The 19,561-nt window shown below is 43.4% G+C and overlaps 1 protein-coding gene across 1 annotated transcript; it reads right to left on the reverse strand.

Moving 5' to 3' along the window:
• Positions 1 to 1,793: 1,793 nt before the first annotated feature.
• Positions 1,794 to 5,244, reverse strand: LOC101968945 (procathepsin L). Its single transcript, XM_078030696.1, has 7 exons — positions 5,052 to 5,244; positions 4,647 to 4,769; positions 4,357 to 4,503; positions 3,948 to 4,172; positions 3,346 to 3,508; positions 2,625 to 2,742; positions 1,794 to 2,138 (listed from the first exon to the last, which is right to left on the reverse strand). Exons 1-7 carry the CDS (start codon positions 5,175 to 5,177, stop codon positions 2,036 to 2,038), a joined length of 1,005 nt encoding a protein of 334 aa, XP_077886822.1. The 5' UTR covers positions 5,178 to 5,244; the 3' UTR covers positions 1,794 to 2,035.
• Between the last annotated feature and the right edge of the window lie 14,317 nt (positions 5,245 to 19,561).

Here is a 19,561-nt window from a genome sequence, read left to right on the forward strand (position 1 = left end):
TAGGCTGCCTATAGGAAAACTCACTTCATCATTAAAGATACCTATAGACTACATTAAGTGTAGCATTGGAGAAAGATATTCTATGCAAAAGGAAACCCAAAACAAATAGGAATGGCTTACTTAGATCAGATAAAATGTACTATATGTAAAAATCTATAAAAAAAAGAGAGAAAAAGAAGGATACTATGTAAGAATAAAAGGGTTCAACTAGACAAAAGGAAATTATAATTATAAATATATATGCACCCAACACTAAGAGGCCCAGTCATATAAAGCAACCATTATTAGATCAAATGGAGAGATAGACTCCAATATAAAATGGAAAGAAGGAAGTCAAATTATCCCTGTTTGAGGATGACATGACCTTATGTATATTAAAATCCTAAAGATGACATCACAAAGCTGTTACAATTAATAAATTCAGGAAAGTGGCAAGATATACAATTAACATGACAAAAAAGTTTATTTTTTGCACAACAATGATAAACTGGCTGAAAAGAAATAAAAATTTAATCCCATTCACAATACCACAAAAAAAATCTAGAAATAGATTTAACCAAGAAAGTGAAGGAACCTCAATGAAAATTATAAAATACTGATGAAAGAAACACAGAAGACACAAACAAACAAAAAAAATGGAACAACATCTCATGTTCATGGATTGGAAGGACTTATATTGTTAAAATGCTCATACTACCCAGAAGGATCTATAGATTCAATGTAATCCCCATCAAAATACCAATGAGATTCTTCACCGAACCGCAAGGCACAATCACAAAATTCATATAATACCACAAAATGCCCAGAATAGCCAAAGCAGTCTTGAAGAAAGATTAAAAAAAAAAAAAGGATAAAGCTAGAAGCATTAAAATAGGTGACCTCAAGACAATGCAAAGCTATAGTGATCAAAACGGCGTGGTATTGGCATAAACACACCCACACAGATGAAAAGAACAGAATGAATCCATGTAATCCATGTAATCCACCCAGACATGAATCTATGTGATTACAGACATTGGCTTTCAACAAGGCACCAAGAATACATGTTGGACAAAGGACAGTCACTTCAGTATGCTGGGACATATGCATTAAAATGAGACTAGAGCCCCACCTCTCACACAGCATGCAAAAATCAACTCAAACTCTGACAAGAAACTAAGAAGTTAAGGCCTCAAATTATGAAGCTACCAGAAGAAAATATAGAGACAATGCTGAGTACCTTGGTCTGGGCAAGATTCTGTGGAGTGACCTCAAGGTCACTGACAAAAAAAAATGCATTGACAAAGGGAATTCAGAAGCTTCTACAGGGAAATGGAAACTGTCATTCGAGTGAGGAGACCACCTACAGCATGGGAGGACACATCTGCAAACCATTTGCCTGGCAAAGGGTTCATATCCAGGATCAATAAGGAACTCAAAAACTCAACTCAGAACATCCAGGTTCAGTGGATTTCATCACGCCGTGCAGAATGGCACTCAATTCAAAATTAGGAAATTGATGTGAATTGCAATATTGAATTCCTGGAAATTTCCATTTCATATTTCCAGACCACAGTTGACATCAGGTAACTAAAACACTGGAAAGCAAAAGCAAGAACAAGGGTGGAATCCTGTCATAACTAGAAGAGGCACCCGTTCTTTGTCCCGGAGAACTATTGCCACGCTTAGTTATATCTTCAGAGCCAAATGACATGTTTGATGACACGAAAAGTCAGAGAACTAAAAAAAAATGAAAAGCCTCTCCATCACATTTGGAATTCAGTTTTATTTTTAAAGACACAAGTTTATACATACTTTCAGGGAAAAATGAAAATGCAGAAGTCATTGGAAGAGTCAATAATACAAAGCTGGTTACAGCAGTAATTAAAGTAGTAGTGATATTTTACTAGAATAAAAATGTCCAATTCACATCACAAGTTGAATCATCAATGACTCAAGCGTTGGGATCCCACACAGAGGGGGCAGGTCAGTTTGGAGATGAAATCCCTGGGCTGGAGAAACTGTTGCCAATCAAGTCCTTCCTTATCACTGTCCATCAGTTCACGGTAGGATAGCAGGCTGCCGTAGCAATTCCACAGACGTTGTTCCGGTCTCGGGCGATCTTTATGTAGCCATCCATGCCCCATCCTTTACTCCAACTGAAAGAAGAGCAAGTTTTCCATTTCATAGGAAAAATAAAGCACATTGGCTTTATTAACAATAACACCTAATTTAGACACTGTCCCAGAAACCATAGACTTAACAGAATCCAGAGAAGCAGATATTCTTGTTCATTCTCTATAAACTGCTGAGTCTGAATTGGCACTTAACTTCCACCCCTGAGTCCAAACAATTATCTTATACAGGATTGTAAAATCATAGACAGTGAAAGGACAGGATGTCTTTGTAGTCCAATGTGTTTCCGCAGTATGAAAATTTTCAGACTTTGGAAAAGCAACAGCAGACGTGCCATATTTTAATACCCCAAGGAGCCTGAAACAACATCTTAATGTTATCAGCATGCATTAATACTTCCTCATTCAGCCTAAGAGGGATACATATTTCTAGGACCTATAACTAAATACTGACTGCAAACAAGAATTCCCTCTTTAATGTCAAACATACATGCTTTGGGCCACGCATACCTGTTCTTGACCAGCCAGTATTTATTTTTATTCGGGTTTGTTCCTTCAAAACCATAGCCAACCAGCAGAACACCATGATTCAGCTCACTGCTTTTGCAGTCTGGGTCGTAATAAATGCCTGGAGATAAAAATCAAAGCTGGGGTGAAAGCTCCAGGAACAGTGGCAGGGACCCCTTGTCACCAAGAATAAGGAGGCATTTCCAAATTCACTGAGATGATACAAACTTACAATCAGGCTCTATTGTAATCAAAGTTAGGCATTCAAGAGCTGAAGGATTTATGCTAATTTGTATTTCTAGGTGCATAAAAGACCACTAGGTGCATAAAAGACCACTCTTTGAAATACTGTAAATCTATTTCTAGGATGTCCATCTAAGAAATCAGCACAGAACACTAAATTACTTGAATCAAAAAAGCTCTTTTAAGATTTAATTGCATAAATAAAAATGTAGGTAAATGTTAAATAATTGGAGAAAACAAGAGGGAATTAAGCTAATTAAGCAGCTTTTTAAAAAAAATATGCAGTACTCACATTCATGGGATCTGCTTGAAGAAAGGTCGAGTGGAAACATCAAGTATATATATTACATGTACAGAATTTGAAATCCAGGCACCCAAATATTTGCCAAAAATTTACATACCCAAGAGTCCCTCCAGCTGGTATATGTCATGGTGGCATTGCAGTTTTTCTGCACCCGTTTCTAGAGAGAAATATGCTCACCTTTTTTATAGAACTGGAAGGACCTCAAGCTTGCATCGATAGAAACAGAGATGGGCCCCACAGCTGCCACTGCCTTCTTGAGGGCTTCCTCGTGCTTTGGAATGTAGATCACGCCCGTGTTGTTGGCGACAGAATTCTCAGGTTTGTACCTACAGAAGCCATCCTTGTAAAGGGGAAGCAGGGAGACAGTTGATTAATGCCGTCCACCTGTGGGGGAACATGTGTTAGAACCCCAACACCCAGCAACCTGCAGCGACATGCTGTAACTTGATTTGAAACTGAAAATTAGCTCACGAATCTTCAACGAGACCCTCCAGGTCTTCCCATCCATAAGAACTTCCCACCACAGAGGGATCTGCGTTAAACGTGGAACGGTTGGCATGCTCTCCACGTTCCACAGAGGCAAGAACAAGATGTATGAAAGTATCTCAGGGAAGAACGGCCAAGGCTGAAGACTTCTATGACACGGGTGGCTGACAGAGGGGAAGCTAGACTCGACACTTCAACTTGGGGATTCTGAAGGAATTCTTGGGAATTCTGAAAACGTGCCATTTTTCCAAAAGCAGATATGGACCGTCAACAACATGAGCAGCTCTGTTTACCTTGGCCTCGTATGGATAGGAGTCCTCTGACTCCAGGCCTCCGTTGTCCTTGATGTACTGGAAGGCAAAATCCATCAGGCCACCATTGCAGCCCATATTGCCTTGGGCCCTGGAACAGTCCACCAGGTTCTGCTCACTCAGCGAGATGAGTTTGCCCGTTTTCCGGAACATCTGTCCTTCCAGGGCCCCAGTGGCACTAAAAGCCCAACAGGAACCACAGGGACCCTGCAAAAGGAATAAAACAAACTATCATCCATAAAACAAAGAGCAAAACTCGGGCAACAATTCACATAGCCGAATACTCTCCAAAACAGTGAACTGCGTGCCCCTCCCGTGTGGCAGGGCAGGGCATGGAGTCCTGGGCTCTCCTATGGGAGATGCAAGGTCTGAATCCCACACTGTCCCACACCTGATCCTTCACAGGAGTCACGTAGCCTTTCTTTCTCCAGTCCACAGATTCGGGCACATCCCCAAACAGAGGTTCCTGGAACACTGCCTCCCTCTGGAGCTGCTGGTATTGAACGCTGTTCCTCACTTGCCTGAATTCTTCATTCGTCTTGGAGGAAAGGTAAATAAAACATTGAAAGGTCAGGAGATGGTTTTGTGAGGAGCTGAGGCCAGGAAGTGCAGAGTGAAGCGCCCCCCCCCCGCCCACACACACACACACACACACACACACACACACACACACACACACACCATGTCCCCGAAGGCGTTCATGGCCATGGTGAAACCGTGCTTCCCCTGGCTGTACTCCTCGTTGTGCTGCTCGATCATCCTCATGTTCTTCTCCCACACTGATCGCCTCCATCCTTCTTCATTCTGGAAGCAAGCACAGCTGATAGTTTTTATTTCTATTTAAAATTCAACCCATCTCCCCAAGGGGACACCTGCTGGCGCAGATGGAAGAGAAACCATGGCCCGGCAGGGCTTCCCACTCCTGTGAGCTGGTCTCCAGGCCCAGACACCACTGAGTGCCCCACAGGGCCCCCAGGTCACTGCCTGCTAAGAGCTGGCCTCTAGAAGCTTCTCTCTGGCCATAAACTGTGACCAGCGAGGACCACTTTCTGCAGGGTCCCCCTGGACGGTGCCCATGTCACCCACCGTGCCGTAGGTTTTCCGGTGCTTTGCTTTCCACTGGTGCCACTGTGCATTCAAACCATACTCAAGGGCTGGAGCAGCGGAGAGCACTGGGAAGCCAAGGAGGACCAGGAAGAGAGAGGGACTCATGCTTCAAGCCCTGGAAAAGCAAAAGAAATGAGGGGACTCAAATATTTAAATCTTTCTCCCAAGAACGGACCCAAGGCCAGTGGAAGAGGCTAAGGATGTAGCTGGATTAAAACTCTCCAGTGGGAGTATTTGGCCACCAATGGAAAGCAGCCTGTCCCCAGCCCTAGGGACTGGGACGCTATACAGAATGATAATTTAGGTTATAAGAACTATGTGAAGGTACCTGATGATTTAAAACCTTAAAACAACAACTAGGAAATTAGGAGATAGTTGGTCCAGGATATGTACCAAAGCTACTGAGGTCACCTAAGCTAAACTTCATTGAGGCACCTGATACCAAGTACAGACAAAGGGGTCCCCAAGAGTTGGGGGCCACTGGGCATCTTCTTGGGTGGTACACAGCAGGAACTGAGGTGTCTTGGAACCTTCCTTTCTTGAATGCAATCTTTCTGGAATATTCTTCTAGGGAAGTAGGAAGAACAGCACCACAGGTCTCTCTGTCCCACACTTAGTGCCTCCAACATCCCCGCTCGCTACCCCAACCAGGAAACCAGGCCATGTGGCTAAGGCACTGGAAGTCACAGCTACCACATCCAGCCTGGCATGGCACCTGCTCCTACCTTCTGTACCCACCGAGACTGGAGGACTTTACCTGGAAATGATGGGCAAGAGGGTGCTCCCATTGGCCCAGGAGCAATGCACCCTGCGGTGGCTGGGCGGGCCAGGGGTTCCACGTGACCTCTCCCTCCTGGCCAGGCCCAGGGTGACTGGTGCACAACCTGGGATTCCTGCATGGTCTGAGCCTCTCCTGGGTCCCCAGCAACCGTCCCCACATCCCACCCCAAGGCTAGCAGAGGAGGGGAAGATGTTCTGTGTCCTGGGAGTCCTGCCTGCATTCTGGACCAGGGCCCCCTCTCCAGTCTGTTCCCAATATGCCTAGGCAAGGCCGAGGGCGCTCACCTGAGGTGGCCACACCCCACAGATACAACTCACCAGAAGTGGCAGAAGTCAGAACCTCTGGTCCAGACGTACCTCATCTGGGCTTTAAAGACCCTGTCTGTGGCCCTACCCTGCCCCGCCCCCATCAACGGCACGCCCTGCGATTGGCTGGGTCCACCTCTGGGCAGAGACTCCAAAAGGGACTCCAGGCAATTTCGGGTCCAGCCTCTCCCTGAGGGCTCTGCATTCCCTGGACTCGGGGGAACTGAGCAGGACACCCCAGCCCCAGGAAGGGAGGGAGCCATGGGTGGCGCTGGGCCCTGGCTCAGGAAAAGGGCTCACAGCCAGCCCTTCGTGGATTTTCAGCAAAACCTGGTTTTCCTTTAGTTCTGGAGGTTTTGGTTAAAATCTTCTGCGGTGCTGAAAGCCAGCACATTCCAGCCAGGTGGTTCCTGTTTAACCTACAGCTAGGGTGGAGCCAGTGGAAAGGCACAGACCCGAGACGTGACTTCCTCTAAGGATGAGATGTAGCTGGGTTTATAAGAATCTGACAACCCCCAGGGCAGTGATGAGATTGGCAAGGCGAGAATCTTGGGTGGGAGAAGAATCTGGAGGAAGGGCCCCTGAGGCTGGGAGGCCTGCGATCGTGCATCCCATCCTGGCTCCTCCCTTAGGATTCTTCCTTCCCCTGCATCTTCAGCAAAACCATCAGAAATGCAGGAAATAAAAATTGCAGGAAATATAAAATGGTTAATAAAAATTGGTTAGTAAAAAATTAATAAAAGGGGGAAAAGCAACTGAGAACGTTGGGAACTGCTTTGATTTCCCTCTGTGTTTTGCAATCTTTTCCTCAGTCTACATATTGATATTTAATTCAAGAAATTTACTTTCATGGCAGTTAATGTTAGAATTTAAGATACAGAGTATGGGAAAACATTTGGGGTGTTGTGTGTGTGTGTGTGTGTGTGTGTAATATGTAGATATTCGCTCTTATAATTAAGGAATTGAGGAACACAGCCCAGAAACATTCTAAACCTTTTTCATTTTTTTATTATTATTTTAAAAATTTATTGTAGGACTGGGGATGTAGCTGAATGGTAGAGTCCTGGTCTAGCATGTGTGAAGTTCTGGATGCAATCCCCATACTCTCTTTTGTTTTGTTTTGTTTTGTTTAAGTGAGAAGGAGGGAAAAAAAAGTATTTATGGGAAAATATCATGTCCATGTTCCCCCAATAACCATTTTTATGAATATTTTGACTTCTTTGGTAAAATAGGGCATGCTGATTTGTAAGCTTATCTCTTTTTTAAAATTTATTTATGTTACAGTAGAATGCATTTTGACATACTGAAAACAAATGAAGCACAGTTTCTCATTCCTCGGGCTGTCCATGGTGCAGAATCACTCCAGTAGTGAAATCATACCTGTAGATAAGGTAATAATGTCTGTCTCATTCTACCGTCCTTCCCATCCCCACAGCCCCACCCCTCCCCTCGCTCCCCTGTACACAAACCAAAGTTCCTTTATTTTGCCTATTCCCCACCCGACTATGGATCAGCATCCACTTATCAGAGAAAATATATGTGTTTGGGGGTTGGGGGATTGGCTTATTTTGCTTATTTTACTTACCATTCTAGCCTCCAGTTCCATCCATTTACCTGTAAATGCTATGATTTCATTCTTCTTTAAGGCTGAGTAATATTCCATTGTGTATATGTACCACATTTTCTCATCTGTTGAAGGGCATGCAGTTTGGTTCCATAGTTTAGCTATTGTGAATTGAGCTGCTATAAACATTGAGGTGGCTGTGTCAAAAAATTAGCTGTGTGTAATATGCTAATTTTAAGTCCTTGGGGTATGAACTGAAGAGTAGGATAGCTGGGTCAAATAGTGGATCCATTCCAAGTTTTCTGAGATATCTCCACACGGCTTTCCATAATGGTCCAACAATTTGCAGTCCTACCAGCAATGTATGAGTGTACATTTCCCCCAACATCCTTGCCAACACACATTATTGTTTGCATTCTCAGTAATTGCCATTCTGACTAGAGTGAGATGGAATCTCAGTGTAGTTTTGATTTGCATTTCTCTAATTGTAAGCTTATTTCTACTTAAGATTAAATTAATAACACATCTAAAAGAAGCATAATCAAACCTATGATTTTTTTTTCACTGTGGTAAAATATACTTAACATAAAAATTACTGTGCTAACCATTTTTATGTGTAAATTTCAGTGATATTAGGGATAACCTCATTTCTGGGCAGCCATTGCCACCATAGATCTCCAGAACTTTTCCTTCTTTCTCAACCCCAACCTCTGTACACATGACATAGCAATTCTCACTCCTGCTCCCCCAGACCTAGAACCCACCGTTCTATTCTCTGTGTGTATGAATTTGACTACTGCTAATGGTTGAATGTCTGTCTCATCCCCAACTCACATTGACATTTCATTGCCATTGTAACAGTATGAAAATGTAGAGCCATTAAGAGACAAGGAGACCCCAACAGAGCATGTGTCAGACTTCCCTTGTTTTTTTTTTTTTAAGGTGGAAAATCTTCTATTGTATGTAGGTATCATATTAGAAGCTGATCGGTTCATCCCTTGATGGATTTTTGGTTGCTTCCACATTTTGCTCTTGTTAATGATGTCAGCTGAGGTGTACAAATATATTTTCCAATTTCTGCTTCTTTGGGTTATATATTCAGAAGTGGAATTGCTAAATAAATAACTCTGTTTAATTTTTTTCCATGTTGTTCATAGTGGATGCACCATTATACTACCCACAGCAGGGCACAGGGCTCTGGTTTCCAGAAACCTCATCAAAACTTGTATATCTATCTATCTATCTATCTATCTATCTATCTATCTATCTATCTAGATGGGTAGATAGATAGATATAGATAAGGTAGATATAGATAGATATAGATATATAGAGATAAATATTATATATCTATAAAATATATATTTTATTTGTCTGAAAATAGCCATCTTAATGTATATAAGGTGGTATCTCACGGCTCTGATTCATATTTATCTAATGATTTATGTTATAAAGCATCTCTGCTTCTGCTTATTGGCCATTTGTATCTCTTCTTTGGAGAAATGTCTATTCACGTCCTTTGCCCATTATGTAATGGTTTGTTTTGTTGTTGTTGTTGAATTCTAGGAATTCTTTATATATTCTGGTATTAATTTCTCATCAGATGAATGACTTGCAGATATTTCCTCCAATTCTGTGGATGACTTTTTAACTATGTTGACAGCATTATTTAATACAAATTTTAACTTGATGGAATTCAATTTATCTACATCTTATTTTTTGTTCTTTTTTTTACATTACATCTAAAAATCCTGACAAAATCCCATGTCACAAAGCTTTTCCCCTGTTTTCTCCTATTAGCAGAAAGAATAGCTCTTGTTCATGGGCACAAGAACTCCTCTCCTGCAAAGCAAGTCATAAACACTAGAAATATTTCTCTAGCCCCGCTCTTGCCTGTCTGTCCGGGAGCTGGCCATGCAGGAATTCTCCAACCTGGCCTCTCTGATAATAGGGTCCACCCCTCTGGAAAGAAGCTGCAGCGAGGTCAACAAGAATCTGGACAGACAGGCTGTGGGCTTGCCCATCCAAATATGCCCATTTGTGAAATCACGTTCCTCCACCGAGGTCAGAAACCTGAGCATAAAAATAGACAGTTTGCCCCAGGTCTCTGGATCCTTATCTCTGAAGGCTCTCATGTCACATAAAACTGAGTGAATACATTTGTTATATTTCTTTTGTTATATAGAGGGTCAACAAGACTCTTATGATGGGGAAGGAAAGGGATGACACCTGTCTGCTCTTACAAAACCCAGCATGACCAAAATCAAAAGGTAAACCAATAAAGATTTAAATTCAGAAGGAGGGGAGGAGGATACTTCAGCAAGAGAATGTTTGAGATTATTGCTGTAAGTCCTTGAAGCACCTCTTTATGCAAAACTTGTTAAATAATGTAACAGAAAGAGGTGATATGCTGACCATTTGGGTTTTTTTGGGGGGGCGGGGGTTGCACCAGGGATTGAACCCAAGAGCACTCAACCACTGAGCCACATCCTCAGGTTTTTTTATATTGTATCTAGAGACCGGGTCTCAGTTACCTAGGTCCTTGCTAAGTTACTGAGGTTGGCTTTGAGCTCATGATCCTCCTGCCTCAGCCTCCCAAGCAGCTGAGATTATAGGCATGCAACCAGGCCCCCAGCACCCCCTCCCATCTGTTTAAATTCCCTGAGCCAAGAGTTACTCTTCAGAAAGTGTTAGCTAGCACAGCTTCCTTCGCAAAGTGGTTTGCTGCCTTTTATCACGGCATGAAAAACGGTGTGTTGATTAATTGATGTTCCTATGAAACCACTGGTTGAGGAACTTTAATTTTCCAGGTTTCCTTGGAAAACCTTGGTTTTCCTGAAGGAGTAATTCAGAGTCAGTCCATTTGAATAGAAAGAGGAATCAATCACCAGTCTTTTTCTTAGGACAGTACTTTTCCAAACGGCTTCTCTGAGGCTCAACCTTCCCAAGGTAACTCTAAGATTAACTATAATAATCTTGCTTTTATGGCAAATGGACACAGAACATGGCAGGTGTGTTTAAGTGAAATTATGGCCGAGCACCCTGGGGTGGGAGGTAACAGGGCCTGACCTTATGGGGCTAATTCCACGTCCCTTGTCCTCACTCCTAGGTCTGTGGTTCATCAACTCACTTCTGGAGGTCAGAGGTCCCTCCTGATCCCTGCTCCTGCCACCACCCAATTCCTCCTACAAAAGGAAAAACCGTCATCTAAGCAAAGGACCCTATGATATAAAATGCATTTCAAAAGGCAGTTGTTGCCAGGTGCGGTGGCTCACGTCGGTAATCCCAGCAACTCATTTGTGCACTTCTCATAAAAATCTGTTTTAGCCGAGGCCTCTGCAAAATCAGTTTAGCAAGAAGTCCTCTCCTCATCCTTGATACCTCTTCATCCTCCACATCTGATCAGTTCCCCCTCTTCCACCACCCCACATGATGTCAGGTCACCCCAGCCCGTCCTCAGCAAGAATGCTGTCCCCTACCACCCCAGGGCTGGGGATTAAAGTCAGGGGCCTGCACCACTGGCCAAGCACTCCACCACTGCACTGCCTTTTAATTTTGTTCTGAGACAGACTGGGCCTTGCTAAATTGCCCAGTCTAGCCTGGAACTTGTGATCCTCCTGAATCAGCCTCCTGAGTCGCTGGGATTACAGATGTGCGCCACTGCGGTGGTCAGCTGAGCCGGACTCCCGCTTCCCACTGATGTTCCTTCTTAATAGTCTCCCATCTCCTGATGCCCTCATTTGGCCTTGTGTTTGGAGTTGAGGCCCCCCTCTCTCTCTCTCCTTCCCTGCAAAACCCCATTGCAGTGGTCCCTAAATCTCTTTCACTGGTCCTGAAGAAAGTATTCCTAGCTATGCTTTCACAAACAGAATGAAATCATCTTCTTTTGGAGCTCACGTGGGAACCCAGGGCCTCACATGCACTGCTGACCACGTACTCAGCCCCCCTGGTGTTTTCTGACCCCGTGGCCACCTGTCTCTTCCTCCTCCTGGCAGGACACCAGGTGAAAGGCACTTGTGAGATAATGGAGACCAGGGCCTGAGGAGCCTGGGGACTTCACCTCCAGCGGCCTGCAGCTCGGGACTCGGGACTCCTATTCCCCTTTCTTCTGGTGCCCCTGAGCTGTCAGAGCAGAGTGTCAGACACGTTATGGGGGCTGGGTGGAGGGACCAGGGCAAAGGCCCCAGAGCTCAGCTTCCTTCTCTAAGCCCTGCTGGACGGCCGCTCTCCAGCTACTTCTTCTCGTGCAGAAGGCCCCTGACACCACCCCGGACTCTGCAGCCTGCCTGCTGGATGGCCCTCACCTGTCGGTCGATCCCAGAAGAGCGCTCAGCTCCCGGCACAGTGCTTTCTAAAGGGAACCACCAGCAGCAGCAGCAGCAGGAACTCCTAGAAGAGCAAATTCTGGAACCCTGTCCCAGACCTACAGAATCAGAATCTGGGGGGGGGGCTCAGAAATGTCTTTTCCTGAGCCCTCCGGGTGATGCTGAGGCATGCTGAAGCCTGAGAACCGGAGGACCCAGCATTGCTATGGAAATGACAGGAGAAGCGTGTGCAAAATGCCCAGAGCAGACCTGCATGGGGTGGGGGGGGGGCTGGTGCACCCACCCAGGGACTAGGGAGGCTGAGGAAGGAGGATCTGGTGTTCAAGGCCAGCCTCACCAACTCAGCCAGACCCTGTCTGAAAATTTAAAAATAAAAAGGGCTGCAGGTGTGGCTCAGTGGTGAAGCAACCCTTGGTTCAATCCCTGGGACAGATAAACAAACAAACAAATAAATGGCTCTGAAGAGTGCTTGTCAGCTAAGTGATATTTCACTGTAAGTCCACCGCAATCCTCAGCACCGTGGCAGGAGTCGTTTATTATCATGATTTCATGTCCAAGAGTACCAGGTGCCCACAGATGACGTACTCTTCCTCTGAACAGCCCCCTGGCAGGTGCACATGTACCTGGATCTCTTGGTAAAAAGCGATCTGTCTTTGCCTCTAACCATGACACAGGGAGTGATTTTTGATTATAGATGTTTCTTTTTACACATAAAAAGCATTCTTCTTATTGAGCTACTCCTCACAGAGCATAAAATCCATCATCTCAAAGTGAACATCTCAGTGGTTTATATTCAGTGGTTAATATTCTATTCATCCATGTTGCTATCGAATACCAGAACATTTGCATCACTTCAAAGAGAAACCCTGTGCTTACTACTTAGACTTAGTCCCAAATCTCCTTCCCATAATCCATTTAGCATCTCTGTGGAATCGTCCATTCAACTCATGTCACAAAAATAGAATCACAAAGTAGGGAATCATTTGTCTGATTTATTCATTTCACGTACGTTTTTAAATTTCATCATATCATGGTGTGTGTCAGTACTTTGTTCATTTTTTTAAAGACTCTTTTTAGTTGTAGATGGGCACAATAATTTTATTTTTATTTTTTTATTCATGTAGTGCCGAGGATCTAACCCAATGCCCCACACACATGAGACAAGCGCTGTGCCACAAAGCCAGCCCAATACTTTATTCATTTTTATGATTAAAAATATTCCACTGTATGAAAATGAGGTTAAAAAAAAGAAAAAGAAGGAGGAAATCTTGCAGAGGACCTTCCTGACGGAGGGTACCAGCCCCACAAACCCTGTGGTTTGTGGTTATTGAAGGCTGTTTCCTTGGACGAAATTAAACACTGCTCTAGGGAATCACAGTTGATTCCAGATATGCAAGAATAGCCAAGGCAATCAACAGGATCAACGCAGAGCCTCTTAGTGTCATGGGGCGCTGGTGTGGTATTCGGTGCCTTTGGATGAGATGTCATTTCTCAAGCACAGATCAATCTTAAAGGGAGAAATTCTGGATGCGACTGGTTATAACAACACTTGTGTCCAATCCTTTAAATTTAACACAACCCTGTAAGGTTGTAGGTCTTATCCACATTCTACAGTGAATAAAACCAAGATTCAGAGAGGATATGCCTTTGGCTCACATTTTCTGTCTATCAAAACTGAGGCTGGAATTATCTGCCTCCCAACCCCAGTGAAGTGGGTAAAACGTGAAATCAAGGTATATTGAAAAGCGTTCCTTCCTTCGGGTTGTCCTTTGTTGTCTCAAAAGACATACCAACAAGGCTCTCTGGTGCCCTCCATTAAGGTTGGAGCCTCACTGATTCAGGAACTTCTGCCCTAGACTGAGCACCCGCTATCTGTCACTTGGCTCTGCTCTAACTCACCCTATTGTGACCTGGCATTTAGTCTCAACCTTCAAAGAGTTGTATTACTGCACACTGAACCGTAGGATCCTTCACAGTGAGTCCTGGTGCTGATACAGGGAACAAGGGCAGACCTTCCCACGCACAGAGGACAGGTAATGGTGGGGTTGGTGTCGCTGTTGGAGTTCTGCAGCCTTTGAAGCTTTAACCCAGACACTCTCATCGCCTAGAGTTCTTTCTCAGGGCCAAAATTCCATGTTTACAGAATAGGTACAGAATTCAGCCCCTGCCCACCAGCAAAGGTAGAAATAAAATGTCTAGGACCATAAGCAGCCTCAAAGAATGCCAACGCTTCTATTTTATTTATTTTTCTTTTAAAGAGAGAGTGAAAGAGGAGAGAGAGAGAGAATTTTTAATATTTATTTTTTAGTTCTCGGCGGACACAACATCTTTGTTGGTATGTGGTGCTGAGGATCGAACCCGGGCCGCACATATGCCAGGCGATCGCGCTACCGCCTGAGCCACATCCCCAGCCCCACCGCTTCTATTTTAGATCCAGCATTACACCACGGATGTCCGTCCTTGTCAATGCATATCTCTCATCCCATCGCAAGAATGAATCTTCATTCATTAGCAATCTCTTTTTCTCCTATTCGTGGACACGTCAATTTTGTGTTGTTTTTCACTTACAAACAATATTGCGATTCGTATATTTGCCTATCTTTATAGATCTGTGCAATCTTATAGAAAGAGTAATTCCTAAAAATGGAACTGCCTGCTGGGAAAAAAAAAAGACCTTCCCTTGTGTACTCCTACCTGGGATGAGTGAGGATGTCCATTTTCTCACAGTTTGTGAATTAACACATTAATAGGCAAAATTTGTGGCTTTCATCTCTCTTTGAGAAACAGTCTGATTTCAAAATTCTGATCATTGCAAATTCAAGGCATTATTATTTTCACCCCCTTGTTTATCATCATCTTGAACACCATCATAAGACATCCCTGTTAACAATAGTCACCCTGCACTGACAGCCCAGGTGCCAGACATTTTACATACAGCCCGGACTTCATTTCATTTACTCCTCAAAATAACCACATGAAATAAGAGTAATGACACCATTGTCCAATTGAAAAAACAGTACGGGTTATTTCTGTGCCTTTTGACAAGTAATTTGAACACTCTGCTTATGATCTTCCAATAGAAAAATGTAAATAATATTGCATATATCTACTGCATGGGAATGCATCAAAAACTGAAGGACTCTGTGGCTGTCGGGTGTTTGGTGGCGTCTCTGGGCTGGTTTCCATGACACAGCACCTCTGGGCTGTTTTTGGTGACATCCTGTTTTCCAAACAGCAATCGGCCCTGCACTGAGGACATACAAGCTGCCACAAACTGGGGTGGCTGTTGCCACAGAATGTGTGGGTGCGCTTCTCAGTCAGGCCTTGACCTTGTGCCCGGTTGTTTATTATTTCTTTCTGTGTTGTCTCTGTCTCTTTCTATCTGAAGGAATTCAAAATTATATAAAGCAGCAAGAAGCAATTTGAAATCAGGAGGGGGACAATGGAAGAATGGTCTTGGTTCAAGGAGGTGAAGAACCTCTACCACGAAAACTATGGGACCCAGAAGAAAGAAACTGAAGGAGATGTGAGAAGATGGAAGGACTGCTCTCATGTTCTTGGGTATGCAGCCATGATATTTTGAAAATGGCCATGCTACCAAATGCATTATATATATTGAAAGCAAGCCCCACCAAAATACCAATGGCATTCTTCACAGAACTAGAAAACATGGTTTTAAAATTAATTTGCAATTAATTGTAAAATTAATTAAGACCTGGAATAGCCAAAGCAATCCTGAATAAGAAGAGCAATGCTGGTGGCATCACAACACCTGACTTTGAATTCTACTACAGAGCTATACTAATAAAAACAGCATGGTATTGAAGGCACCAAAACAGACATAAAGATCAATGGAATAGAAGACACAGAGACAAGCCCACACACTCACATCCATCTGATCCCTGACAAAGCGTCTAAAACATATGTTGGAGAAAAGACAGCCATTTTAACAAATGGTGCTGGGAAAACTGGATATCCATATATAGAAGAATGAACCCTCTCTCTCACCTGCACAGAAATGGATCAAAGACTTTGGAATTAGAAACTCTGCAACTGCCAGAAGAAAATGTAGGCTCAACACTTGAACACATTGGCAGAGGTACCAACTTCCTTAGTAAGACTCCTAAAGCTCATGAAATAACACCAAGAATCAGTCAATGGGATAGCATCAAATTAAAATGCTTCTGCACAGCAAAGGAAACAGGAGCATGAAGAGATCCTCCACAAGGGAAGAAGATTTTTATCAACTGGTCCTCAGATAGGGGCTGAATGTCACGATATATAAAGAACTCAAAAAAAAAACTTAACACTAAAAAATAAATAAGAAAATTAATAAATAAGTAAAAGAAGCCAGTGCAGTGGTGTATACCTATAATCCTAGCAGCTCTGGAGGCTGAGGCAAGAGGATAACAAGTTCAAAGCCAGCCTCAGCAAAAGCAAGGTGCTAAGCAACTCAGTGAGACCCTGTCTCTAAATAAAATACAAAATAGGGCTGGGGATGAGGCTCAGTGGTCGAGTGCCCCTGAGTTCAATCCCTGGTACCCTAAATCAATAAATAAGTAAAAGAACTAAACAGATGCTTCTTTAAAGAAGAAATATAAATGGCCAACAAATATATAAAATTTTACATCTCTAGTATTCAGGGAAATGCAAGTGAAAACTACATGAAGATTTCATCTCACTCCAGTCAAAATAGCAGTTATCAAGAATACAGATAATAATAAATATTGCCTAGGATGTGTGTGGGGGGGGACATTTACACATGGCTGGTAGGACTGCAAATTAGTATAGCTGCTTTGGAAAACTGTATGGAGATTCCTCAAAAACTAGGAATGGAATCACTATGTGACCCAGCTGTTCCACTCCTTAGTATTGATCCAAAAGAACTAAAATCAGCACACCATAGGGACACAGCCACATCCATGTTTATAGCAGCACAATTCATAATAGCCAAATTATGGAACAAGCCCAGACACTCATCAACAAATGAATGGTTAAAGAAAATATTACACACACACACACGCTCTCACACACAACACACCTACACACACACACAATGAGTTCTACTCAGACGTAAGGAAGAATGAAATCATGGCATTTGCTGGTAAATGGATGGAGCTGGAGAACATCATGCCAAGTGAAATAGGCCAGACTCAGAAAGCCAAGGGTCTAGTATTTTCTCTCAATGGAAGCTATAGTGAAATAAGGAAGAAAAAAGGTGGGGAGAATCCCATCAAAATAGAAGAGAGATCAATGGAGCAGAGGAAAGGATTGATCAGGAGGGAGGAAGGATGGAATGAAAATGACCAAATTATCCTATGTGAAGACCTGAAAGGACCACAGTGGATTTCACCTTCATGTACAACCATAGTGCACTAATTTTAAAAACTGTAAATAAATAGGACAGGGATCAGTGCAGTAGAGGAGAGAAAACAGGGGGACAGAGGAGGGAAGAGAAAGGGAAATGACTGGGGATTGAGTTACTGCAAATTATTTTCCATGTTTGTATAATTATGTCAAAATGAACCCAACTAATATGTATGACAATACCACACAAATCAAAATGTTTTTTAAAACAGAAAATGGTCTTGGTTCAACTCCAATGCCACTAAAATCTCTTTCATCAAGAGATGAAATAACTGCATATTTGTCTTCCTATGGTCATTCAAGTCTGTTTTTGTTCCTGGTTTTTCCATCTCTTAACTCACAGAATCTGCCTGAAATCTGAAAATTCTCCAAATCTTTAGAGACTTGGTGATTACTCACCGGTCAAGGGCATTATAAAAGGATTCTGGGAAGTCCACTTGGTGGTCAACAGAGACCCTTCCAAATCTTTTGAGTCTGATTCTAAGAACAAACACAGGATAGATTTCCCCATTCTCTCCTTTTCCACAAAAGGTAGCACCTTATATTCCTACTTCACACTTTATTTTCTTCCACTCAACAATGTATTCTAACTTTTTTATTGCTTGAAAAAAAACCACATTTTATAATGATACATGTTCCTTTGAAACGAAAAACAATGAGAAACGTGGAGCCCTGGCTGGGACGGAGGGGATGACAGCAGATTGCTCCTCTTCCACGGAGCTGGACAGGCCACTTGCACAGGTGGATAGCTATGCAGGGTTTCAAAACTGAGACAAATATTGCCAATTAAGCAAAGAGGTTTATCTCAGTAGATAACAAATCGGCCCTCTGGACACTAATTTTTTTCCATGTAGAAACATAACTCCCACACCTCGAGATGCTCACTGACTTCTAACCTTGAAATTCCTCTGTGAAAGTATTTGGGATTCTCTCTTGTCCACCCTCAAGTTCTACTCTGCATCCAGAGAGCAGAGCCCAAGGCAGAGTTGGGGGGACCAGCAGCCACTCAGGTCATGCAGCTCCCTGAACCTCAGTCTCCTCATTTAGGAAATGGGGATAAAAGTTATAGTAGGGTTAACTTAATACTGCTTTACTGTGGGGTCAAAGGCATAATCCTTCCAGAGGCCTCGGTTAATCAAGAAAATATTGATTCAAGGATTTGACACACAGGTAGCACTCCCTTATTTCCTCAGTTCAACTGATTGGAAGAGGGCCACCCTCATTAGGGAGAACAATCTGCTTCACTCATCTACCAACTCGAATGTTAATCCCATCCAAAAACACTCTCAAGGATATACCTAGAATAAAGGGCTCTCCAAATATTTGCATGTTCTGTGACCTAGTCAAGCAACCGGTCACATTGTATTCATTGTCGCAAATCTACCCCTGGTCAATGTGTCTATATATATATGTGCACATATATACCTAAATATACTGGAATCTATAAATTACAAGTAAACACACAAAAGTATTCATAACAAATGATGGGTGCAAAGACAAGTGCAGTCCTATTTCTGAAACTGGTCATGAGTTTGTACCTGATATTTCTAACTACCTCTTCCTCTACCCGTTCTCCATTTCCTCGGCCTTCAGCAAGCATCTCAGCTGGTCACGGTTCTTCACCTGTCCGGCTGACACAAAGCTTCTCTCCTGAAGGTTGTTACTCCCGGGGCACCGTAATACTGAGACGCCCAAAGGAGCCCCTGCATTAGTGACAGCCTCCTTCCCCCCTCCACCGTGGAGCCGACGTCCCATTTCCCCCTTGGTAAGCTGGGTCAGTCACCCCAGCCACACCCAGACTTCCTTACCTGCCGACTCAGAGGCAGGAGAATCCAAAGGGACAGGCTGCAATCTGACCTCCCCACTCAGGGGAATCACGGTTGTGTCTCCTGGCAGGAACAGTCCTCACTCAGGGCCTAACACCATAAGGTTGAAGGAACAGGAAGCAAAGTGTTCCTCGTGGGGTCACTGTGGGGTGACAGTCCTGCCCCTTGTGAGTGCTCTCGCTGAGTTTTCAGGAGGCTGTTCTACCATTCTTTCAATCCAACTGCTTCAAGATGGGGAGGAACAGGGTAAGAGCCATGAAACCAATGACCCTGGGCTCGTTGCCGGGCTTCTCTGGCTGTGAACGGAGTCCCCGATCAGAAGCA

Source organism: Ictidomys tridecemlineatus, chromosome 13 (assembly GCF_052094955.1).
Source record: "Ictidomys tridecemlineatus isolate mIctTri1 chromosome 13, mIctTri1.hap1, whole genome shotgun sequence".
Classification (NCBI taxonomy): domain Eukaryota; kingdom Metazoa; phylum Chordata; class Mammalia; order Rodentia; family Sciuridae; genus Ictidomys; species Ictidomys tridecemlineatus.